This window comes from Podospora anserina, chromosome 1, assembly GCF_000226545.1.
Source record: "Podospora anserina S mat+ genomic DNA chromosome 1, supercontig 6".
NCBI lineage: Eukaryota > Fungi > Ascomycota > Sordariomycetes > Sordariales > Podosporaceae > Podospora > Podospora anserina.
In genome coordinates, this window is record NW_001914851.1 from 157,456 (window position 1) to 180,555 (window position 23,100).

The following is a 23,100-nucleotide window of genomic DNA, read 5'->3' on the forward strand; positions in this document are numbered from 1 at the left end:
TATGGATGACGTCGAGTCTTTCAGAAGCACCTCGATAGGTACCTAGGTAGATGCTGCCATCAATGAGCAAACGGCTGGTGGCAGAGCACACCTCGATTTCACCCAATGAGATGAGATAACAAATTTCACTGTAGGCCTCGATGCATTTCTCCACTGCACTTACCCATAGCTATTGCTCGACCTCTGTTTGTTGCCAACCTGCTTAGCGCACCATCATTGGTGAAGCAGCTTGCTCTGTGGTTTCTGGCCAGCCAAGAAGTTTGATTTGCCGAACCCAGGTGCTTGGAATGTGACGCAAGGAAGGACATCAGCCAGTCAATCTTGTCACACAAGTCCGCCTCACGGTAGGCCTCAGCAAACACTATGCCTCAATTGCATCCATGATTTCGGGTCACGTCTGGCCATGGCCATGATTGTTAAAGGCGCTGGGGGGTTGTTTTTACCAAGGAAGGCCGCCAACTTCTTTGTTTGAACAACAACCCAACTCTTCACACCGCCTTTTGTTGTAACTTCAGACGAAATGGACAGAGCTGCAAACTGGGAACATGGCGCCTTGACCACAGCTAATCCTGGAGAAACACACGTCGTTTCAACCACCATAGAGGACACTGCGCCGGACAACAAGGGCGTCATTATCCCGTACCTACGAGAGAGAGTCCCAGAGTTCCGAAGGCTTGATCGTCTTCGCCAGCAGGCATGTCATTTTTCTATATTTCTCTTTATCTATATATACAACTCTATCTACCTCAAGACATGATTGACTTACACTGTTCATAAAGGGTTGGAAGAACCCAGCCGCGGACAGATTCTTCCAGGCCCAACGCTCCAATGCCGACAACATCGGCGACCAACAGTCCTCTCAGTTTCACTTTGGCCTCATGCAGAGGATTGCCGCCGAGCTTCACAATGCCGCAGATGGTTGCTTCACTACAGTTACCAAGCCTGGCGCGATTCTGGATGTCTGTGCTGCACCAGGTGGCTTTCTTGCCGCTGCCATGGCCCTAAACGACCCCGACCTTCGAGTACGAGCTTGTACCCTTCCCTTCTCGCAGGGCGGTTACAAGGTTTTGTTGCCTCACGAGAATAACGATGCCATCGACATCAACTACTGCGACGTCACAATGCTAGCAGAAGATTTCGGCGTGAAGATTGAAGAGATTCCCGCTTCGCACCCCGATCACAACAAGTTCATGCCTCGCCAGTTCACGATCGACGAGCAATACGATATCGCAATCTGTGACGGGCACGTCCTCCGCACCCAAGAGAGAGCAAGCTACCGAGAGAAGCGGGAGTCAATCAGGCTGCAAAACAGTTCTTTTGTGTTGGCCTTGGAGCATTTGCGTCCAGGAGGAACATTCATCGCATTATTACACAAGATCGAGATGTGGAGGATCGCCTGCTTGTTGCAAACAATGTCCAGGTTCTCTGACGTTCGTGTGTACAAGCCAAAGTGTGGCCACGCGAAAAGGTCTTCGTTTTATATGATTGCAAAAGATGTTCAAAGTCACTCGAGCGAAGCCAAGGAGGCAATCAAGACGTGGAAGAATATCTGGTATGTGGCTACTTTTGGAACCGATCAAGAGGTGTATCAGGCTATCAGGGACAGTGGTCCATCTGCTGAAGAACTGCTGGCCGACTTTGGTCCTCAACTCATCACACTGGGGCGTCCGGTTTGGTTGACTCAAGCCAACGCTCTGGCAAAGGCACCATTCATCAAGAAGCAGAAATAAGGGGGCTTTGTATGCGGTTGGATATTAAAGTACGTACATGATTGCTATGTTTGGCTAAGATATGACACTACTTCAGCTCTTGTCTCTTGTACAATCCCAAAGACTCAACCATCGGTCTGTCATTAACAGCAAAGAGATACGCACTCCCGCACTCTTGCGTGCAAGTATGAGAGATTGTGCTCCACGCCGGAACAGCAAAAGTGTCCTTGCCCTTCCACTGAACCTTCTCCTCCTTTCCCTCCGGCGAGACAATAGTCGAGTACCCCTCTCCTTCATACACATGATACACAAATGACACCGTCTCCCTCACCTTCTTGGTGGTGGCCCCGGCGTTGATTCTCTCCGCCTGGCCAGAAATAGTCTTGGACAGGTGCTTCCCATGCTCCCCGGACTTGTAGTCATACCGCGCATAAGTTTCAGTCTCCTTATTCTCATCCAACACAGCTTGTACCGGAGCCCAGGGGAGCTTCCAGTTGCTGTTGTCGGACAGCTCACTGGGATATCTAGCCTCCTCGTAGTTCTCGGCAAAGTTCACAGGGAGGAAGCGGTACACGGGCAAGTCCAGCCCGTCCAACCACACCATCGGCCCATCACCTTCACTGCCGTGGTCATGCCAGTGCCAAGACGGGGTGAGAATGACATCTCCACGCTCCATCATCAGCTTCTGCCCCTCCACCGCGGTAAAACCGCGAGATCCCTCGACGATGAACCTCAGGGCAAAGGCCACGTGCCTGTGAGCAGGGGCGGTTTCTCCTGGCAGGATGAGCTGAAGACCGGCGTAGATGGTGTCGGTGGTGTAGGGTGCCTGCATGGCAGGGTTTACCAGCATGAGCACACGACGCTCTGCCTCCTCTGCTGAAACGACAATCCCGCTTTGCATGAGCACGGGTCGGAGGTCTTCGTAGGGCCAGGCGGTGACCACCGAGCTGGGGTTTGGCTTCGGTGGAACCATCTTGTTGAGGACGGTCCAGAGGGGCTCGACATTCTTGGAGGCGATGTCGGTGTAGAACTGGGCTTCTGTTGAGAGTGTTGAGGGGGTTGAGAGGGTTGAGCTCTTGGCTCCGGAAACATTGGCGCGGTTTGCCATTGTAAATTGGGTCTTGTTTGGTTGTGTCTCGAGTTGGTGATGATGGTGGGTTGTCGTCGTGAATGGATATCGCTTCAACATATATTGATCATGGCCTCGCACTATTCTCCTCATATGATCGGCTCCGCTATTGGTCCCATGACCGGAAGTTGTTTGCCGTGTGTAGATGGGAGATGGGGTTGGAAGCCGCCCAAAATCCGCACACTGTTAACCCGAACCTGGAATGAGGGTCATGTCCACCAAGACACAGAAGAGAAGTAAAGTTCGTTTTGTTTCTCGAATTCGACGCCGTTTTATTGTTGATGCCATTCATCATTTTGAGTTGCCACTGTTGTTGGTAACAATGGCTGAAGTTGTGAAAGGATCTTGCCTCTGTGAAGGCGTCAAATTCACCGTCCAGGGAACCCCTGACGCCATCTTTATCTGCTACTGCTCACACTGCAAGAAGAATGCCGGTGCTCCAGGTCAAATCGCAAGTTTGAAACCCCCCAGTGACTTCCAAGATCTCATACTAACGATCTCTCAGTCAGCCAAGTTCAAGTGCGAAAATGTGCACGTCTTGGAAGGAAGCGAGCATATCAATACATGGATTCTGAAAGACAACCTCAGTGGCTGTGAGAAACACAAGAAGTTCTGTTCTCGGTGCGGTTGCACATTGTGGACAATTCCTATGAAGCATTCCGGTAGCCATTGGATCGTTCGGACAGCTCTGCTGGAGAATGGGTAAGTAATATCCCGCTGCTATGGCAAGAAGGGTTCAGCTGACAGTACTGCTCTCTCCAGGTTCGACAAGTTCCCGTACAAGGCCGAGTTCTTCGCCTCCAGAAAGATGCCAGTTGCGGCAGCTGTGGTCAAGTCGTTCGACACAATGCCAGGTGCTTAATTGGTTTTCAATATATCTTTGTCATCATGTCCGCTTTACGCTACGCTGTGATGTGGTGGTATGTGTTTGGTTCTATCTTCGTATCCAGCTTGCCCAACTGTGCACTCATACTTGTCTTTAAAAGTGAAGTTGAAACAACAAAGTAAAAGCATACCACGATCGGTAGGAACCTTGTGTATCTGATGCCTGGCACCTTGCAAATGCTATCAGAACGTCGGTATGGCATTTTAAAAACAAGTAGATTTGTGGTGACCACACGGAACGCAGTTCTGTCAGAGAAACAATAAAGGCCAAGTTGGTTCCACGGATTTTTACTCAGTCATATTGAACATATGCTACTCCTACTCAAAGACCATCTTGTTTTTGACACTGCCCAACTCCTCAATCTTGACCTCAATAACATCGCCATTCTTGAGCCACTTTGGCTCCTTCATACCCATGGCAACACCCGCAGGTGTGCCCGTCATGATGATGGTGCCAGCCTCGAGAGTGGTACCCTGGCTGATGAAAGCAACAATCTCCTCAGTGCTGAAAAGGAGATCGTTGGTGTTGGTGTCTTGTCGTACCTCGCCGTTGACAATGGTCTGAAGCTGGAGGTTGCCGGCGTTGCCAACAATCTTGGGGGAGACAAGCAGAGGGCCGACGGGGGCGAACTTGTCGAAGCCCTTGCTGAAGCACCACTGTGGGACACCGCCGGCGAAGGCGGGGTCACGCTGCCATTTTCTAGCAGAAACATCGTTGGCAACGACGAAACCAGCAATGTGCTCAAGAGCCTTCTCCTTGGGGATGTTCTTGCCAGTCTTGCCGATGACGATGGTCAGCTCACCCTCGTAGTCGAGCTGGTCATCTTGGGCAAGTTTTGGGATGGGGATATCCTCCTTGTAGCCTGCGATGGAAGCGCGTGGCTTGATGAAAATGGAAGGGTATGGAGGAGGCTTGCGGCCACCTTCCTGAACTGTTGAAAATTTCCTGTTAGCAGCATAATCTCTGAAATATCCCGTGCGACCTTACTGTGCTTGATGTAGTTGAGTCCGACGCACTTCACAATTGGCACATCCTCAACAGTCAACAGGGGAAGAACTTCCTGCACCTTGACCACCTCAGATGTTGGTGTGACGTTGAAGGGGCTGCTGCCCTCGAAAACGGTGGCCTCCAGAGTGCCCTTTGCTACAGCCTCATCGAACTCGGACACCGATGAGATCTTGGGCTCGCCAAAGCGAGAGTTGCCTGCAGCATCGCGGAAGCGAATGAGACGGCCAAACGACGACATGGTACGTGTGGAGAATGATGACGAAAACTGTTTGGACAACGATGAGATGGCAGTGAATGAGCGACGCAATATTGATGACATGTCTTGGATGATGACTTTTGTTGTCATTGTTTGTTGATTTGAGTTGCCCCTTTTCCGATAACACATCCCCCTCCCGCCTTAATTCCGCCCGCTGCCGCAAATCCACTTTCTCCCCCCGCTTGGAGGATCGGAGATCGAACACTCGCAGCTCGCACGCCATCACGGAGATTATGTTGCCCCGAAGAGGCGATACTGACGGAGCTGAGGCATGCAATGATGCCATTCCGGATGCGCCGGTTGTTCCATCAATAGTTGATGTGATGGTACAGAAAGGGTGTTGAGAGGGTTCGGGTTGACCCCTTTTTCACCCCTTCCCAAAGTAAACAAACATGCCGGACAACGTACCAGCACTTTTGCAAATCGGTTGTTGCGCCTGAGAAAATATGTGTAGTCTCCGGATGGTAAATTGAGACGGATCTCGAATCAGTCCAGGTTTTTTCCAGGTTAAACGGATGTCAAGAAAATCCAATCACTGCAGGAACTACATGTGTGGCAGCCCACAATCCAATAACGATAAAGTCGGGTATGTTGGAGCAGAATCACGTTTAACCTTGACGTCGCTACCGATTTTCTCATTTCTTATAAAAATATGAACTGCCTCATTCAGAAACCTTGATCAAAATCTTGCCAGTCGTCTTCCTTCCTTCCAAGTCCTGTTCATCAGGTCAAGTCAGTTTCCAACTCATTTTGTCACCTGTGAAAGAATGAACTTACAATGTGTGCCTGCTTGACATTAGAGAGGGAATACAGGCCATGAATCTTGACCTTGAGTGCGCCGGATGTGAGAAGGCTGAAGAGCTCGTTGGCATAGCCCTCGAACTCTTCACGGGTGGCAATGTAGCCAAAAAGAGTTGGTCTGGCAATCCTGATACACTTTGGTGCAAGGCGGCTGCAACCTGATTAGTCACTGAGATCATTTTGCAGACAGGCATCAAAACTCACTTCAAAGGCAATGGTGGGATGGGACCACTAGAGTTACCGAACCAAACTATGGTCCCTTTCCTCTTGACAACGGCCAAACTGCCCTCCCATGTGTCCTTGCCAACAGAGTCATAGACCACATCGACGCCTCTCCCACCAGTAATGTCCATCACTGTCTTGACCCAGTCCTTGCCCTCCTCGCTCCTGTAGTCAATGACATGGTCCGCACCGAGGCTCTTGACCAATTCAACCTTCTCTGGGCCACCAGCTGTACCAATGACCTTGGCACCGACGTGCTTGAGCAGTTGCGTCATCAAAAACCCAGCACCGCCTGCCGCCGCATGAAGCAAAACCCAGTCACCAGGCTGGACTGTGTAGGTCTCCCTGGCGAGAGCCAGCACTGTCAGACCACTCATGAAGCTGGCAGTGGCATCTTCGTAAGACACGGTATCTGGCAGCTTGAGGGTCTTGGCTGCTGGGACCGCAGAGTACTCAGCATAACCAGCATTGGCGAGCCAAATGACTCTGTCGCCGACCTTGAGGTTGAACTCCTCCGTCTTCGGCCCGAGTGCCACAACTGTGCCGGCTGCTTCTCTGCCCAGGACCTCAGGCTTTGGTGATGGGTAGAGTCCGGTGCGGAAGTATGTGTCGATATAGTTGATGCCGGAAATCTCGTTCTTCACGAGGACCTGGCCTTCGGTTGGCTGTGGGACAGCCCAGTCGGACTTGAACTGGAGAACCTCGGGGCCACCAATCTCCTCAACCACCACGGCTCTCTGAGTTGCTGGGACAGACATTGTGTTGGTTTGTGATGTCGCTAAACAAGTGGAGCGAGATGGAAAATTTCAAGTGAGACTCGGTTGAAGATCTGAAGTGAAGACACAAAATCCAGTCAGAGTATTCGAAAGGAGCATGACCACAGCGAGCACGTCGAATTGTTTCCACCAGATTTCATCCCTCCCCGGACAGATAGCCGCATGCAGCGTCCACTTTCCCGAGTGGAGTTGCACGGATCTGGGGCGGAGGTAGAGCGGAAGCGGTCCATTTGCGGGTCCGCACATGTCCGACTTCGCCGGGACTTTGCGATAACATGATGCCGTCTTCCACTGTGGAAACACGATAAGGTAAACAGCACATGTGTAACTTTGTGCATCCACCCTTTTGCTCGACGTACGACTGCCAGTTTTGCAAACACCATCAAAAAATCATCCTACCTAGCAAATATTCTTTCCCAACCGTCACGATGAGCGAATGCTGTTTGAGGGGCTTTAAGTGGGACGGCGAGCCGCAGGGCAAGGAGGTTGAGGTGAGCGGCCAGACATGCTATGTCACTGGTTCCAACCCGGATGTAGGCATCATCGTGATTCACGATCTGTATGGCTGGACCTTTGACAACACAAGGTTGCTCGCCGACAGCTATGCCGCAGAGGTTGGGGCGACCGTCTATGTCCCCGACTTGTGAGTCTACTCTCCGCAGCATCTTTGAGCTCCTGTCGCTGACAATCTCGCAGCTTTGGTGGTGTTGTTCTGTCCGCAGATCTGATCAACAACCCGGCAGAGTGGGGCAAACTTGATCTCCCAAACTTCATGGAGAGGAACAACAAGGCCGTCCGCGGACCAGAGATGGTTTCTTTGGCAAAGCACCTCCGCACTCAGCACGGCAAGCTTGGTGCCATTGGCTATTGCTATGGCGGCTGGGCTGCTTTCCAGCTTGGTGTCAAGTCGGATGCTCCGCTCGTCGACTGCATCGCTGCGGCTCACCCAACTTTCCTGACGAAGGAGGAGATTTCCAATGTTGGCGTACCAGTGCAGATCATCGCCCCCGAAATTGATCCTCAGTTCACCGAAGAGCTCAAGACTTACGCTGTGACTGAGATCCCCAAGTTGGGTGTGCCTTTTGACTATCAGTATTTCCCTGGCCTGAGCCACGGTTTCTCCATCAGGGGTAACCGAGAGAACCCTGCTGAGGTGAAGGGTCTCGAGAGAGCGCGGAGGGCGGCGGTGACGTGGTTCAAGGAGTGGCTCGTGTAGGCATGAAGCAAACAGTCTTGATAGCAACAATACACCTACCCAACCATCCTTCCAACACAAGTTATCATGTCTGATACTTGAAGTATTATGATGGAAATCCCGTTTTACCTGGTTGCCCTGAGCTTGAAAGCCGGTCTCTACGATAGAAAGTGGAATATTGCCTCAGCCCCCAGACACGGAGGTAACATCTGTGAGAGCATTGGCAACGTCGTCAATTTGCAGCTGCTCAGCATTGATGGCTCGTGTAATGAGGCAACAAGAGCTGCTGGCCTATAAGTTACAAATAGTTCACTGTGAGATGATTTGAACATTGTGAAGAAGAAGGTTTCTCTCTTGACGTGCTTAAAGCCCGCTCTAGAGTCTCTGAGTGATGCTGTTGACCATGCTTGAACGTTACCATGCAAAGCAACACAGCATCAGGACAATCAAGGTGTCACATAGCACCATGGACCTTGCTAACATGTCACATGGCCGTAAGCAACAACAAGCAACAGTCCGGTGGTCTCACTCCAAGGCGGCATACCTGGTTCCGCACCATCACCGCCTGCTTTGAGCCGTGGCAAACCGTGCGGAGATAGCATACAGGGCAGATTAGAAGCTTGGCATGCATTAGCATGCGTGGTACGTACCTTATCATGACCTTCTAGAACAAGCACGATGTGGTCACTCAACTCACCGCAACAACCCTTCCGGGAAAGGCCGGCTCCTTGTTATTCAAGGTTTCATCATGTATTCGTAGCCGATATCTTGATAGCAGAGTGCAGATCTCCCTTATCTACTGCTCAGTCCAGCGATTGCTTGCTGTTGTCTAGCCTGTGTGTTTCATGTTGATACCTACCTATCCAATCCACAGAATATCCCACAGAACATCTCACAGAATATTTGACAAAAGTAACCACATACCACATCCACAATGCCTTCAGCTATCCCACAGAACGGATCTGCCCTCCACGAGGAGCCAAAGCCGTACGCCATCTTTATGTTCCTCTCAAGTTTTTGGCCTCCAAACTCACACACCACACAGATGGGATCCAGATCACCTCCGGACTCGCTTCGTGCAGGCCCTCTCAGAGATGTACAGAACCGAAGTACCCCTCTACGGCAAGCTCGTAGATGTCGTCAACCAAGTCGATACCACCACCCTCCAGTCCCGCGGCCAAAGCCTCAACGACCTCCCCTCCCGCTTCCAGCTTGAGCGCCATGGCGCCATCAGACTGGGCACCCAGCAAGAAATGCGCATGATCAGCCGCCTCTTCGCCGTCATGGGAATGTTCCCCGTCGGCTACTACGACCTCAAAATGGTCGGTTTTCCCCTCCACGGCACGGCTTTCCGGCCCCAGACCGAAGAATCCCTCCGAAAGAACCCCTTCCGAGTCTTCACCACCGTCCTCCGACCAGACCTCATCTCCTCCCCGGAAGTCCGGGAGATGGCCACCTCCATCCTCTCCACCAGACAGCTCTTCTCCTCCAGGCTTATCGAGCTGATCGACCAAGCGGAGACCTCTGCTCTAGCCAACCTCACGGCCGAAGACGCCAACAACCTGATTACCGAATCTCTCAAGATCTTCAAATGGCACTCCCGATCCTCTGTTCCCCTGGAGACGTACCTCACCCTGAAAAAGGAGCACCCAATGGTGGCCGACATTGTCTGCTTTCCCTCAGCACACATCAACCACCTCACCCCGCGCACCCTGGACATCGATGCCGTCCAAGCAGGGATGATTTCCCAGGGCCTCCCAGCAAAAGACCGCATCGAGGGACCTCCCAAGAGGAAGTGCGAGATCCTCCTTCGACAAACCAGCTTCAAGGCTTTGGAAGAAAGAGTCACTTTTGCTGGTGACGCCGACCACGCCGTTGACGGGACGCACACCGCCCGGTTTGGAGAGGTGGAACAGCGCGGTGCTGCTGTGACCAGAAAAGGCAGGGAGCTCTACGATGCTTTGCTCGCCAAGGCTGTTGGTCGGAGTGAAAAGGAAGACAAGGACTCTGACAAGGTGCTGAAGGAGGTGTTTGCCGAGTACCCTGATGACTGGGAGGTTCTTAGGAAGGAAGGGTTGGTGTATTTCCGCTATCGGGTTGCTGAGGACAAGGCACCCGTTGCTGGCGCTCGTAAGCTGGAGGGGTCAGTGCACATGGATAGACTTCTAAAAGAGGGGGTTGTGACCTGCGAGCCGATCACATATGAGGATTTCCTGCCATTCTCGGCGGCGGGTATTTTCACTTCCAACCTTGGCGGGGAGAAGGACGGTGGCACTGAGAGGAAGCTCCAAAAGACAGAAGAGGAGAGCAAGAGGAGCCGTGTGCAGCTTGAGGGGTTGCTGGGGCGCAAGATTCCAAGTGAGATTGACCTGTATGATGAGCTGCAAACTGACAGTGTGAAGGAGTGTCAGGCTCTTCTTGGGTTGAGCGAGATCGTGCTTGGGGCTTGAAGTATCTCGAGGGACTGTTTCGTAGGTAGTTTATTATGGTTATTACTTGTGCTGATGTTACATTGATTGTCGTGGCATCGTTCAGAAGCCTGTCCGTGAATCGGATTACTCAAGCTGCGAGAGGGTGAAATCATGAGGTTGGTAAAACTCCAACTGAGAAAGAAAAGGTGTCTCCCAGAACTCCGGCACATTCTCAAAGCCACCACCACCATCATTCATCATGTCTGCAGAACCTGCAAGCAGAGGGTCAAGTGCCGATGGCAACAGGTTGCTGCTGGACGTCGTTTGTTGTGGACAGGCGTATATCCTGTGAGGCGCGAGGAGAAGACTTGAATACTGCATATACGTCCCAGCCTCAACCGAGGTTGGAGGCGCCATGCCAGCAGGTGTCATCGGCTGACCAAGGTGGGTGGCTGGGTCTGGGTCGGGTGCTCGTGCCATGTTGCCTACCGCGGAGCAAGAAGGTGTCTGTATATTGGAGGCACCCCTCTCCGGGAGAAGGCGCTTCGAACTTTCTTGCAAGAGGTGGTAGGATTTGGTTGCGATGCTGCTCAGCACCGTATACTGTGAGAGGCGACGAAGGCAGAGCTCGAGTGAGTCACGCCTGACGACAGATTCGTTGAAAGAGCATAGCAGGCCCATCAAGAGGGTGCTGCCACACGTATGGAGGTCTATATGTTCGTTAGCAAGTTGTCTCCTTGTGACGTGCGTTTGGGATGATTGGACCCACAGCTTATGTTGTACCACCAAGCCGCAAGACTTTGGCTGCGAATGTGAATGTCCAGACACTTGACAAGAGAATCTGCTGAGAGCACACATTGTGCCGCAATGTCCGACAGCATGAGGTCTTGTACCCGCGCAACCCTCGGATTGCCCCTTGCTTGCGGAATGGCTGGTGTATGTCGTTGCTTTTGGAAGAATTGTTCGAGTGCCGGTCTCAGTATGAGAACTCTGACGTGTAGAAATCGTGTGTAGAGCCGCCTTGCTTGCCCTGAAAAGTCCGGCGAAGAGAGGCTCCCTGGGGTCGAAGCGAGGTCCTGCTGTCCATTCTCTGCAATGTTATCATACTGAAGGTGTCCAGGCAGTGCATCTCGCCATTCCATGATCCTGGTGTCCAGATCAAGCAAGGCCTGCATGTCGGAGCAGGTGTTTGTTGGGGTTTCCGCCCCATCCTCCTCTCTGTCCAACACTTGACCAAGAAACTTGTAGAGCTTGATGGTCTCGATGTAGGAAGAGATTTGACTGGGACAGTTGCTTGGCTGAGTATTTCGTTTGCCCCCAACCTCAGATAGGTACTCGTCATCAATGGCCTCCGGAAGCCTCAGCTGGTCACCTCCAGATATCATGAGTGGCCTGCCAAACGACATGGAGATTTCTCGATCCAAAAGCACACAACCATACCAGACTCTTACACGCATTTCTTCCTCCAACTGACTGGGGCAACACAGCAATAGCCCCTTCTTCCGAGCATCGTGTGCACTCATATGCAAGCTCATGTTCTGTGCCATCCTGATAGCCAGACCAGTGATGTTCCAACATTTTGAGAACCGCTCTGTGCTCTGGAGATAGAAGCCCATAAGCAGAAGCAGCTGGACTGACTCGATACCAACCTCTTCGTCGATGATCTCGAGCAGATCAAACTTTTGAGTCATGTTGAAGAAACCACTGGCCCTGACTTTGTTTTCTTCCGTGCTGGGCCCAGGGGCAAACCAGGAAGCCAGTGCAAAGACAGCATTGACGGTAGCCGGGAAGGTCTTGACCAGGCTCTTTTGTCTACACAGGCCAGAGCAGGTTCCTGTGTTTGTTTGCGATGGCTCCCATAGTTGTCGATATTGCCCCATAAACGTAGGCTGATGAAGAATGGGATATGCACGATGAACGCGGTGAAAGTACAGGTCCACGAGCTCATCAGCATGTCAACGCAATGGCAAGGACCATGCAGCAGCGCCGACTCCGAGCAGACGGTCACAGGAACATGCCTGAGGAGTGGGAGGCGCCGCCATCCCATTTGATGGACTGGCCGTGATCCTGGGAAGAGGTCCGATCCAGGACGGGGGCTTGTCTGCGGCAAGAGTTGGCTCCAGTGACTGCCGGTCAGGTGCGGACGAAGTATTTGCGTTAACAGCAGTTGGAATGGACGTCATCGGCGGTGCTGGTGGTGTAGTATTGCTGACGCTGTGATGCAAAGTACTGCCGGCTTCGGCGGTTACTTCTGGGTTGGGAGGCACCTGATTCTCTCGACACTGGTCTGGAACGATGATCACATCTTCCACCGTCATACTGGACTCGGCTTCACTCCTCTGATCGGCTGGCTGGGTCTGTTCTTCAAGCTCTTTCAATCTGGACCTTAACGAGCGAATCATACTGGATAGATAGTCAACTATGTAATCAAGAAGGGTGTCGGCTGGGCACTCACTCATGTTGCCAAGCCTTTTCCTGGATGTCCGCAAGGTACACACAGTTGGAAAGCCTCTTTTTGCAGCCAGAGCAGTAGGGAATTGCTCCATCGCACCGGCGTTTTCTTACCCTACACTCCTCGCATGCTAAGGGGGCCCGTTTGCGCACAGTAGGTCTCTTGGGCGCCGGACCTGAACTGTCAGCGCCTGAAGCGTTGGATCGCGATCGTTTCGTTGCGGTGGACATGGATTGTATTTCCCGGCCTTAAGGTGGGTGGATGGAATGCTGTCAAAACTTGAAACTCAGCAGCTCGGGGCTTGCAAACATAGCCATAGCAGTACCTGTGAGCCCCAGAATTGCGGGGTAAAGAAGCACACAGCTGGGTATTGTGGAGGTTATGTGGAGAACAGGTTTGGCGTCGGCGCCGGTATGCTCGGGTCAAGCGGACTTTGGCTCGCCGAGCACTGTGCTAGGAAGCGATGGCCAGTTCAGGCCTGCAAGGATAATTCTCCGACAAATGCGGGGAACACCATGGGGAACTGTGCGGGGATGATTTCTCAAACTGATCACTGTGACGGTGTGTGATGAACAAGTCCAAGGCAAGGCGATGACATTCATTGAGAAACTATCGAAGAAAATCTAGACTACTCCTTTTTTTCCCCCTATTTCGGGCCCTTCATGAAGAGGTCCCAAGCGTCCATGACCTTGTCCAGCACCTCTTGCTTCATGAGCTTCTGCAAAATGTCTCTTCGCCCAGTCTCTCCAGGGATCTCGCCAGAGACAAACCGAGACTGGTCCTCTTCACCCTGCTCAGGAGCGTAATACACCATAGCGCCCTCTTGTGCCCCTATCTTGTACGCTGGCCAAGGAGCCTCGCCATGGATGAAAGCAATGGCGTCCTCGGTCTGCTTGTCGCCTGCCTTTTGCTGGCCAACAGGAAGAAGCTCACGGTAGTTCTGCAGGACAAACACGATGTCGAGGATGTGCGTCGCATGGCCCCTCCACGGCCCATCCCAAGGGTTCGGAACGTTGAAGTGGCAGAGGAATGCCTCGAGCCCGGCCTGCGACCAAGACCTGACGAAAGTTCTCGCTCCAAGCCCAAAGCAAATGTCGGTTGCGAGGTCGAGAACAGCCTTGAGAGACTCTTGCGAGTTGGCGGTGGCGGAGGCGTTGAGGCCGTACCCAGAAACGATTTTGGGCGCCAGCTCTCGGTCGATGGGATCCAGAGTGGCAGCCAGGAAAGTCGCCATAGTCTTTGGCATTATGTCTACTCTAGCAGCCAATCTTGGGCCGTAGGCGTTGCCATCCATCTTACAATCGCCAAACATGATTCGCTTGCACCATTGCATTCCTGGGAACAACTCTGCTGTCCGAGCTGGGTCGGCCATCTGAGCATAGGATGTGGTTCTTGGAATCAAGTCGCCATCGACAATGGGTGCCATTGGCACTTTGCGTGCAATCTTATCCCTGATATCCTCCATCGGGACCGTCAACAGTCGCTGAACTTGGGCCGTCTCGTCAGTTTCTGAGATGTCAAGAAGCTGCAACGCCCTCTTAAACGACCCCTCGGCAAGTTCTGGCTGCTTGGCTTTGACCAGAGAGGAACCGCTCATCGAAATCAGCTGGTCGAACAACGGCTCCTTGGAGTGGAGATGGAAAGTGCCCGATGCCGCCCCCGAACTCTCGCCAATATAGGTTACGCGGTGCTCATCACCACCGAACCCTGCAATGTGGTGTTTGATCCAGAGCAAGCCCTGTCTCTGGTCATCGAGGCCGTTGTTTGGCTTGTAGCCTGCAGCCTTCATGGCAGAAGAGTAGAGGAAGCCAGGGACACCCAACCGGTAACTGGGGCAACGTCAATAACCTGGGGTTTTTGATTTTGGTGGATGAATCTTACTTGACACCCACAGCAATGATTGGCTTCCCAATCTTGACACTTCTCTGGACGATACGAGCGAGATCATACTGCGGGTAAGAACTGCTCCCCGTCGCAAAGGCACCGCCATGGACAAGGGCCAAAACTGGCCATTCAGGACCGTCTGCCTGGAGATCAGGTACAGCGATGTTGAGTGTCAGACATTCCGTGTCTGACTGCCCAAACTCTGGAGACTCCAGAGACTGCTGAATCAGTGCGTGCTCCCATTGGCAGCCGTTCGCTGGGCTCAATGGAATGGGCGCGAGGGTTGTTGCGTCAAAGATGCCGTATTGGACACGGGGGTGGTCTGATGGGTACGACTTCAAGAGCTCAGCACGTGAGAAGCGATCTTTCAAGGTCGCATACTGAACACCAAGAAACTGTGTAACACCGACTGTCTTCACCACCCCACGAATTGGCCCAATGGTTGGGTGTTGGAGAATAGGGGTCTGTTCGGACATGACGACAACTTTTGGTACAAGAAAACTGATGATGGAGGTGTGGGCCGGGAATAGCTCCAAACTCAGAGTTCGAGCAAGATCTGTCTCAATATCATCGTCGTCCTCCCCTGCCCTCAGGCGATGGATCGGATCCGCCTGACAGTTTGTGGCGGGTGTTTGCGGGCCTCAAAGCACCAGATCAAAACACCCGCCTTATCGCCGCACCCCACAAGACTCTAGGTAGTGACGACCAAATCCGCCTTGGCACACCACGGTCAACTATTGATCTGATAAGACGAGGTGTCTCCATGTTAGCATGTTTTGAAGAACATCACATTGAGATTGCACGATTGCCATTGCCAATCACACAACCGTCACATCTCGCAACTCATTCGGCCCAGTCACGCAACACTTCGACATGGCAACCACGGAGAAACTCGTCAGTCCCTCCTCCATCGGCCACTTCGGCATTAGAACAACCCCTGAAAAGTTCGAGGCCATGGTCAAGTGGCACCTCGACTTCTTCGGTGGACGCGAGGTACTTCGAAACGCCAAGGCCAGCTTCATCCAGTGGGACGAAGAGCACCACAGAATGGTCATCGTGCAAGACGACAGCCACGAGCAGATCCCAGCCGACAAGCGCCCTACAGCAGCAACAGTCTACCACATCGCTTTCACACTCAACTCTCTCGAGGATCTTGCCACCAGCTACGAGCAGAAGAAGGCCCGCGGCATCCTGCCCCACTGGCCTGTCAACCACGGCATGAGCACCTCGATGTACTACTTTGATCCGGATGGAAATGAGTTTGAGATGCAGGTCAACAACTTCGACACAGCGGATGAAGCTCTGGAGTTCATGAAGACGCCAGAATATGCGACGAACCCGATTGGCGTGGATATTGATATTGAAGAGTGGCTGGCACGGGTCAAGAGCGGGGAGGATGAGAAGACCCTCAAAAAGCGTCCGGTTATTGGGCAGAGGCTTAGCCGGTATGAGAACTCGATTTACTGGAAGAAGCCAGAAGAAGCGTGAGGATGGAACATGGGCGGTATATCGTAGCGAAGAATTGAATAAAGAATCTTTTGTGACCGACAATAAAGTCTATGTATGCTTCGCGAAGTTTCAACCGTGGACTAGTGACCCCTTGTGATGAGGGCACTGTAAATGGCACCAGCACCAAGTGCCGTGATGTTTCATGCACATTCCCATTCCCCTGGATAAGCTTGGGTAGGTTCTCTTGGGCCCTGAACGTTGGAAAACCTGCCTTAACGGTGTTGGTCTCAATCATGGTGGTCTGGTTGGCCTGTCAAGCAGAGTGGTGAATCCGCCATCGGTCCGGGATTGTATCGCGAGGAAGCTAAATCCATCCGGGATCAAAATCCCCGACACCCTCAACCCATGTCAATACCAAGCTGGAACAAGGGTATCGCCATCAAAATCACGACATCACAAAGACAAAGAGACATAGAAAGAGTAGCAAAGATATTGTAAGACAGAAATTGTATTCAGATATGGTCAGTCGTGCCAATCAAGGGCTTCCCAGAGCTCATGACCTCAATGAAGGTCTTGGGAGCCTCCTTCTCAAAGAACATCTTCTGGCTCTGAAGACTTCTCGTGATAACATCAATAGCGAAGGGGAACATCTCCCTCTCATAGGCAGCAACAGCCTCCTCGTTGACGCCCAGTTCCTTCAACTTTCCAGCAAGGATGATCGCATCTCTCATAGCGCAGTTAACACCATCACCAACGAATGGTGTCGTGACATGAGCAGCATCGCCAATCAACGTCACACCCGGGACAGTCTTCCAGTTGAGACTGTCTGTGGGGAAGTAGTACATGATCCAAGGTCTGAAGGGACCCTGACTTTGATTGATGATCTCCTTCATCTCATCCGAGTAAGGACCAAAGAGGTCATCTCCCAAAAGGTACTTCTTGAACGCGTCCCAATCCTTGATGTCGACGAGACCGGCGTCGGCAAAGTTCTCGGGGCCGGGAATACCGACGTCGACACGGTAGTGCCCGTCGCCTTGTCTGCTGTTGAACATGTGGACACCCTTGCCCATGACGATCATGGACCCCATGCGGCAGAGCTCCTTCATCTTTTCGTAGTATGGACCGCCAGGGAGGATCTTGGTGGTGACGAACAGATTGCCGCTATATTGTGGCTTTGCGTCGGTTACCTGTCGAGCGCTGTCAATACCCAGGTAGCTGAAACTCTCCAGAGCGGAAGGGAAATGGTCGACGAGGGATTTCTTACCAAATGCCGCACCTTGGACCAGGTACCATCGGCGCCGACTACAAGCCCGAACCCCGAAGCAGTAGTTCCATCAGCGAAATTGAGAACGATCTGCCCGTTCTCGTCACGGGTAGTGCTAGTAACTAGCTTCTTCCAGTGAACCTTCCCCTTGGGGATGCCACTGAGGAGGACCTTTCTGAGAGCCCAGCGGTCGATCTCAGGGGCATCACGGCCCTCACCAAAGTCGAAGAAATTCTCGCCCTTGTGACTGAAGAGGCGATGGATGGTGGCGTCGCCGTATCGGGCATACTTCTTGAACTCTTCAAAGACACCAGCGTCCTTCAACGCTCTTTGACCGCTGCCAGGGTGTAGATCGAGGCAGCCACCACGAGGTGGGACATCCTCAGCACTGCTTTCATAGATGACGTAGTCGCAACCGCCCTGCTTCTCGAGGAGAGCACCAAGAGCCAGGCCAGACGGGCCGGCACCAACAATGCAGATCTTGTTGTTGTTTTTGTTGTTGTTGTTGTTGTTGCTGTTGCAAGAAGACATGGTGGATGTGGTGGTCTTGGTGGAACGGAAAAGGTTGAGGATGGGTTCAAAGATGCAAGACAGAGGAGGGATTGGCATAAAAATATGAGCCGAAGGGAAATAGGGTATCAAATGAGCGAGGGTGTGATGTGGACTTGAGCCCACTCTGATATCGTGAGTTTCCTGTATTAATAGAACGCTGGTGTTCACGTCCGCACAACAGGCATCCCATCCCCATGATTCTCTGACCCAGCTCGCGACTCAGCACGGTGGATCAATTGCGGGGTCCCCGCAAACATGAAGCTTCCCGTCATCCGTCTGCCGTCATCGCGAGATTCAGCGTGCAGCCTGATCTCGGGTTTAAAGCGGAATGCCTCATATCTAGCGGTCTTTGGTGGTTTGGGCCGTTGCGGACGCCTTGCGGGAGGTCTAACGTTGATCATTTGATCTATTTGGACCCTTGAACGCGGCACTTGGCATCTGGGGAAGTGCGGGGTGTGTTTTGCGGGGTTCCAATGCTACTGAGCTTGGCCTCATGGTGGATGCCCGGGCTTGGGGATGGGGATGGTTGGTGCCATGCTATGCCCTGGTCGTTGGATCCAAGACGTTGGGACAGTTTTTCTGGAATGGAATGTGATTGAAGGGGTTCAAGATTTGAGTAGCTTGGGTATGTCAACAAACGACGTTCAGGGGCTCAGGGGCAGTAAAGTGGGTCCCGCCTGACCTCTGTCAAAAGTCAGAAACTTGAAGGACGGGAGATGCTAGTCTGTGTCAAACTTCACAGTGAAATTACTATCTTGAAGTTCTTATAATTGTGCTAGGTTATTGACGAGCCCAGGATTCTGTCCTAACATCATTGATCCTTTGTTTGAGCTTGGTTACTAACATGATAATAAGGTAGAGGTAGTTAGCTTACCTAGTATGCAGTACCAATATCCGAGCTTCATTTTACTGCTATAGATTCATGGTTCATGATCCTGACTGCGTATCACACACTGCAAAGCCGGAGGAACTTGCAGTCCCCTCGCTGACCAGGTTCTTTATATCACGGCTTTTACACTTAGGTTCTTCATTTTGCACGGTGCAAGATTACTCAAGCAGGTAGGCATGCAAGTTATCTGAAAGCAAAACCTTCTCCGAAAACACTTGATGCTGTCAACACCTGCGAAGCTAGAAAGCGGAAACTCCTCAGAACGAGCACAACGCTCTAGTAGTCTGTGGTGCGAGTCTTCTGTAGAGCCGGTCATCATTCGTCAACGCCCATAAAGTTCCTAAACGAAAAAGAAAGTTACGAACCACCAGAGGACCCGATGCAAGGCATAATTCGGCAGCTACCCAAGAGTGGTAATGGGTATACCGAAAGATATTGATACACAGCTACGCGCTGGACATGTTACATGAGAACTTCAGGTTCTAGGGTGCGTACCTATTTATCTAGTCTTGCCGGTTCACATTCAGGTAAGGTAGGCTTGCACTGTCCCGTGTCCTGTTCTGTATCTACAAGAGCTTCAGAATAGATCGAGATCTCACTGGTGCCTTACTATATTTTCCCAAGCTATTATTGTGGTAGATTTTAGTCTGTCAAGAGTCTGGTTAGTTGGCGACACATATCATCAGCTCTCATGATAGCATAGCCGTAAATACATGTTGAATGGCGATAAGACGTGGTATAATTTGAGTGAATATTCAACACATGTACACGTATTTAATACCGACTAAGGTACATAGCAAGAAGAAAAGACATCATTACTCCGGAACCTCAACAATATGGTCTGCTTCCACTCTCCTACGTTCACGTCTTAGTGCTCTCCTCTCCGCTAAGCTCACTGAGCTGCCTTCGTTGGAAGTGTTCCTTCTATCTCCTTCCTCCGTACCTCTGAGAGAATCGTGTTCCAAGAGACTTATCGTGCTCGCGCTCTTTGGTAACGACCACCTTGACGAGGAAGGTCTTAGGGTCCTGTGCGGAAGAGATATGCTCGGTGTTCTAAGAAGAACGGTAGTGTTCGGCGATAAGACAGTTAAAGCTTCATCCTCGTCAACATGCTTTGCCTTTTGCTTCCTCTCGTTGTCACTTTTACTCGCACCGGCAAGCTTTGATCGGTCGTCTTGTTCGGATTCTCGATTTGGCTTATTGCTCAAGTCATCCCCAACAGATAACTTCTGCTGCAATGGCAAGGTGGTAGGGGCTGATACGTTTCTGATTGAGGTTCCGGCAAGGTCCCGAGGTCGGGGACGGCTTTCAAAATTGAGTGAAAGATTTTTGGATGTTATTGTCTCGCCGTTGACTTCCACAACGACCTTTAATGATGCCCCGTCAACGCTGGTGAGGCATGAGTAGCAAAAGTAGCGATACCTCTGGCCATGAGAATTTGTGCTGAAGGGAAGATCGTCAAATGGAATTGGAGAGCAGAAGTCAATCGTGCACAGATTCTTGACCTCTGGTTCGATTCTAGTAGGGGGTTTGACTGTGTCGCAGCTGACCAGGTGTTCTGAAATGCGTGGGTACTCGTGCGGATCATGAATTGCGTAGTATCGATAGTAAAGTTGCTTGCGAGGGGACGTCTCTGTTGTATTTTCACCCTGTATAGTCGTTAGACACATGAAGACATCGGCATGGGTGATGTGATTTGGATTGACCTTTGTAACAAACCATCTGATTTGAGCATAAGCAATTGTTTCGAGAGTGATGGGGTCCACCATTTGGTCTCTCTCATCATGTACACCTTGCTGAAAGCGGGTATCGTATATGTGGCCATAGTTGCTACGTGATATTCGGGACGTAATTTTGATTTCAGCATCTTGGGTGCCCCGTATGACTGCGCCTCGGCATATAGCGGTCCATCTGTGAATATGAATTAATTAGCTTCCGCTCAATGAGGCTCACGTTCGGGACTCTCACGGTCCTGGCTCAGATGGCTGCATCACTGGGCAGTCATCACCTAACCAACTACTCAGCCTTTCCCAGAGGTATCTAGATTTCCCAAACCCTCCGACCAAGATGACAAACTATCAGATTGTCTGTTAGCCCTACATTTGGCAGCTCTGGGTTTCCATACATACATTCGGACCTGACCCTGTTTTCTTTTCAAGTGTCTCAATTTGTGAGTCAACAAGATCCAATATCTTGGAGACAACATGATCAAATATTTCCGCGATAGTAGACCTAAAAGATTAGAAGATATCCCAAAATTCACATGCCTGAGGTACGGCAGGGGCACTTACGATGACAATGTGATGTCTGCCTGTCCAGTTAGTTGAACCACTCGAGCAGGAAGGCGCACCTTCCAGAGCTTTTCAGGACCCTGCTTCAATGTAAATTGTTGCTTGATACCATGTTCCCATGACTGATTCATCATCTCTGCAATTTCTTGTGGAGGGACCTGACGCCAAACATCTGTAGCAACGTGATCTCGAACAAGTGTCTCGAACTCCTGGTCCAGAAAGATCGCTCCACAAAGGGCCCCAGTACCTTCCACGGCTTCCCTAGCAGCAAATCTGTTGGTATCCACAACCTGGTAACTGATCAAGTCCTAAGGTCATTCAGTTTACAGTCAGTTTCTAATGATCAGGCCTCCAGGCGTTTTCTTCTAAAAAGAAAAGAAAGAGGGAAACTTACGACCGTGCCTCCCCCAGCGTCGACAACAGTTATGGATGTCCCGACCTTGTAGCCCCAGTTGTCAGCTAATTATCGACCAGATAGTGGCGGTATTGCATCCTACTTTGATGTCTGGTCTGCCTTTCATGTTGGTGAAAGTGGCAATTGCTGCAGCTTCAGGCTCAGAAACGAAGTCCAGTTCGGTTTCGCCACATTCACGAGGATCAAGTAAGCCCGCCATATTCGCTGCTTCGCGCATTCTCTCTCTCATGTAGGACTTCCAAATCGCGGGGACAGTGATGATAATTCGGAATGGCGTAGACTTGACGAAGCTGGGTGTCATCGCCTTTTCTACGTCGGCCATAACATGACTCCAGAGGTTTCGCAAGTAATCCGCAATGACATCGATTGGTTTCTTTCCCATCTCCAACAACCGCTGTCTGGCACTGATAAGCTGGGGGGCATCCTTGAGGTGCTCTTGAAGGTCCGCATCGTCGAGAAGCAATAGTTTGAACCACCGAACAGATTCATCGAAGGTGAGAATATTATATCCCCAAGATGTGACCTGTTTGGTGGAAGAGTATGATATCGCTGTTGGTGTCTTCTCCCGTTCCGTGTTCATATATTGGACGCTATCCCAATTCTTGACGAGATGGATATCCTCTGGCCGAACCTTTCCCGGACGCGCTGACCATGCAACACCAGTGTAGCTAAGACGGCCAAGTTAGAATACTAGGCATAACAGAAGGCAAACCCGCGATTTTGCACTGGATCTGGTTACATGATACATACGTGGTTCCGAAATCAATTCCAAACACGAACGGCGCCGCACGCATTCCGACGCTGCTAGACTTCGAAAGTAATGATAGTTGGCTCCCCAGCTGCGAGCCTGTGAGAGATCCCTCCATATTCAAGCTACCAGTCGTCTGGGTACCTCCGTTGGCAAAGGAAGCAACAATTGTATGTGAAGTTGATTTGGGCTCCAAGGTGTGGGCAAGACGGAGGAGAGCAGCTACCTAGATGTTGAGACTGAGGGATGTCCTGGTCGTGCATGTGGTCAAGCACCAGGCTTCTGGGCGGGCGCGACAGACTCCTCTGGCCACAACCCACCTGCGCTATCATTGTAAGCACAGACTCCTCCTTCCAGTCAGTCATCTCACCGAACGCCGACTCTTGCAAATAGGGCTAACCATGTTATTTCCAGGCGCTGACGCAGTCCAATCGTTCAATGCACTGCCCGCAAACCAAAACAACATGGTCGCCTTCAGGGCCGACGCCACATGCAAGAATACGTGTTTTCTTTCCCAGTAATCACCCACAGACAGCAACTGGCGGCGCCATCATTGTCAATAGCTCAAAATTAAGCCTGCCACCCACCCCTCATCATTGTACCGTTACTTCGATCTGGAGATGCCGTAATGACTGCACACCCTCACGCGATGGAAAGTCCCCCGCATTGGGCGGACTGGCCCAGGCAGGCAGTCCACGAGGTTTATCATGAGGACTTCCACATTTCAGGACAAATTAAGGGACACCAGGCCCCGTCATCACGA

At 51.6% G+C, this 23,100-nt stretch overlaps 12 protein-coding genes across 12 annotated transcripts; 5 read left to right on the forward strand and 7 right to left on the reverse strand.

Annotated features, from left to right (window-relative positions):
- Positions 1-878: 878 nt before the first annotated feature.
- Positions 879-1,730, forward strand: PODANS_1_21740 (uncharacterized protein; the record flags this gene model as incomplete). Its single annotated transcript, XM_001906456.1, has 1 exon — positions 879-1,730. The coding sequence occupies one exon, from the start codon at positions 879-881 to the stop codon at positions 1,728-1,730; it is 852 nt and encodes a 283-aa protein (XP_001906491.1).
- Positions 1,731-1,797: 67 nt separating this feature from the next.
- On the reverse strand, positions 1,798-2,931 carry PODANS_1_21750 (uncharacterized protein; the record flags this gene model as incomplete). The annotated part of the gene is made up of 1 exon (XM_001906457.1): positions 1,798-2,931. One exon carries the CDS (start codon positions 2,929-2,931, stop codon positions 1,798-1,800), a length of 1,134 nt encoding a protein of 377 aa, XP_001906492.1.
- A 109-nt stretch (positions 2,932-3,040) lies between these two features.
- Positions 3,041-3,544, forward strand: PODANS_1_21760 (uncharacterized protein; the record flags this gene model as incomplete). The annotated part of the gene is made up of 1 exon (XM_001906458.1): positions 3,041-3,544. One exon carries the CDS (start codon positions 3,041-3,043, stop codon positions 3,542-3,544), a length of 504 nt encoding a protein of 167 aa, XP_001906493.1.
- Positions 3,545-4,041: 497 nt separating this feature from the next.
- On the reverse strand, positions 4,042-5,117 carry PODANS_1_21770 (uncharacterized protein; the record flags this gene model as incomplete). Its single annotated transcript, XM_001906459.1, has 2 exons — positions 4,042-4,655; positions 4,712-5,117. The coding sequence occupies 2 exons, from the start codon at positions 5,115-5,117 to the stop codon at positions 4,042-4,044; spliced, it is 1,020 nt and encodes a 339-aa protein (XP_001906494.1).
- A 624-nt stretch (positions 5,118-5,741) lies between these two features.
- Positions 5,742-6,769, reverse strand: PODANS_1_21780 (uncharacterized protein; the record flags this gene model as incomplete). The annotated part of the gene is made up of 2 exons (XM_001906460.1): positions 5,742-5,940; positions 5,994-6,769. The coding sequence occupies 2 exons, from the start codon at positions 6,767-6,769 to the stop codon at positions 5,742-5,744; spliced, it is 975 nt and encodes a 324-aa protein (XP_001906495.1).
- Positions 6,770-7,107: 338 nt separating this feature from the next.
- On the forward strand, positions 7,108-8,003 carry PODANS_1_21790 (uncharacterized protein; the record flags this gene model as incomplete). The annotated part of the gene is made up of 2 exons (XM_001906461.1): positions 7,108-7,430; positions 7,484-8,003. The coding sequence occupies 2 exons, from the start codon at positions 7,108-7,110 to the stop codon at positions 8,001-8,003; spliced, it is 843 nt and encodes a 280-aa protein (XP_001906496.1).
- An 824-nt stretch (positions 8,004-8,827) lies between these two features.
- On the forward strand, positions 8,828-10,432 carry PODANS_1_21800 (uncharacterized protein; the record flags this gene model as incomplete). Its single annotated transcript, XM_001906462.1, has 1 exon — positions 8,828-10,432. One exon carries the CDS (start codon positions 8,828-8,830, stop codon positions 10,430-10,432), a length of 1,605 nt encoding a protein of 534 aa, XP_001906497.1.
- A 105-nt stretch (positions 10,433-10,537) lies between these two features.
- Positions 10,538-12,273, reverse strand: PODANS_1_21810 (uncharacterized protein; the record flags this gene model as incomplete). Its single annotated transcript, XM_001906463.1, has 2 exons — positions 10,538-11,103; positions 11,163-12,273. The coding sequence occupies 2 exons, from the start codon at positions 12,271-12,273 to the stop codon at positions 10,538-10,540; spliced, it is 1,677 nt and encodes a 558-aa protein (XP_001906498.1).
- A 1,218-nt stretch (positions 12,274-13,491) lies between these two features.
- PODANS_1_21820 (uncharacterized protein) lies at positions 13,492-15,205 on the reverse strand (the record flags this gene model as incomplete). The annotated part of the gene is made up of 2 exons (XM_001906464.1): positions 13,492-14,674; positions 14,727-15,205. 2 exons carry the CDS (start codon positions 15,203-15,205, stop codon positions 13,492-13,494), a joined length of 1,662 nt encoding a protein of 553 aa, XP_001906499.1.
- A 397-nt stretch (positions 15,206-15,602) lies between these two features.
- On the forward strand, positions 15,603-16,217 carry PODANS_1_21830 (uncharacterized protein; the record flags this gene model as incomplete). The annotated part of the gene is made up of 1 exon (XM_001906465.1): positions 15,603-16,217. The coding sequence occupies one exon, from the start codon at positions 15,603-15,605 to the stop codon at positions 16,215-16,217; it is 615 nt and encodes a 204-aa protein (XP_001906500.1).
- A 473-nt stretch (positions 16,218-16,690) lies between these two features.
- On the reverse strand, positions 16,691-18,051 carry PODANS_1_21840 (uncharacterized protein; the record flags this gene model as incomplete). The annotated part of the gene is made up of 2 exons (XM_001906466.1): positions 16,691-17,480; positions 17,570-18,051. 2 exons carry the CDS (start codon positions 18,049-18,051, stop codon positions 16,691-16,693), a joined length of 1,272 nt encoding a protein of 423 aa, XP_001906501.1.
- A 1,647-nt stretch (positions 18,052-19,698) lies between these two features.
- On the reverse strand, positions 19,699-22,169 carry PODANS_1_21850 (uncharacterized protein; the record flags this gene model as incomplete). The annotated part of the gene is made up of 6 exons (XM_001906467.1): positions 19,699-20,794; positions 20,852-20,958; positions 21,013-21,115; positions 21,175-21,482; positions 21,569-21,613; positions 21,672-22,169. 6 exons carry the CDS (start codon positions 22,167-22,169, stop codon positions 19,699-19,701), a joined length of 2,157 nt encoding a protein of 718 aa, XP_001906502.1.
- Between the last annotated feature and the right edge of the window lie 931 nt (positions 22,170-23,100).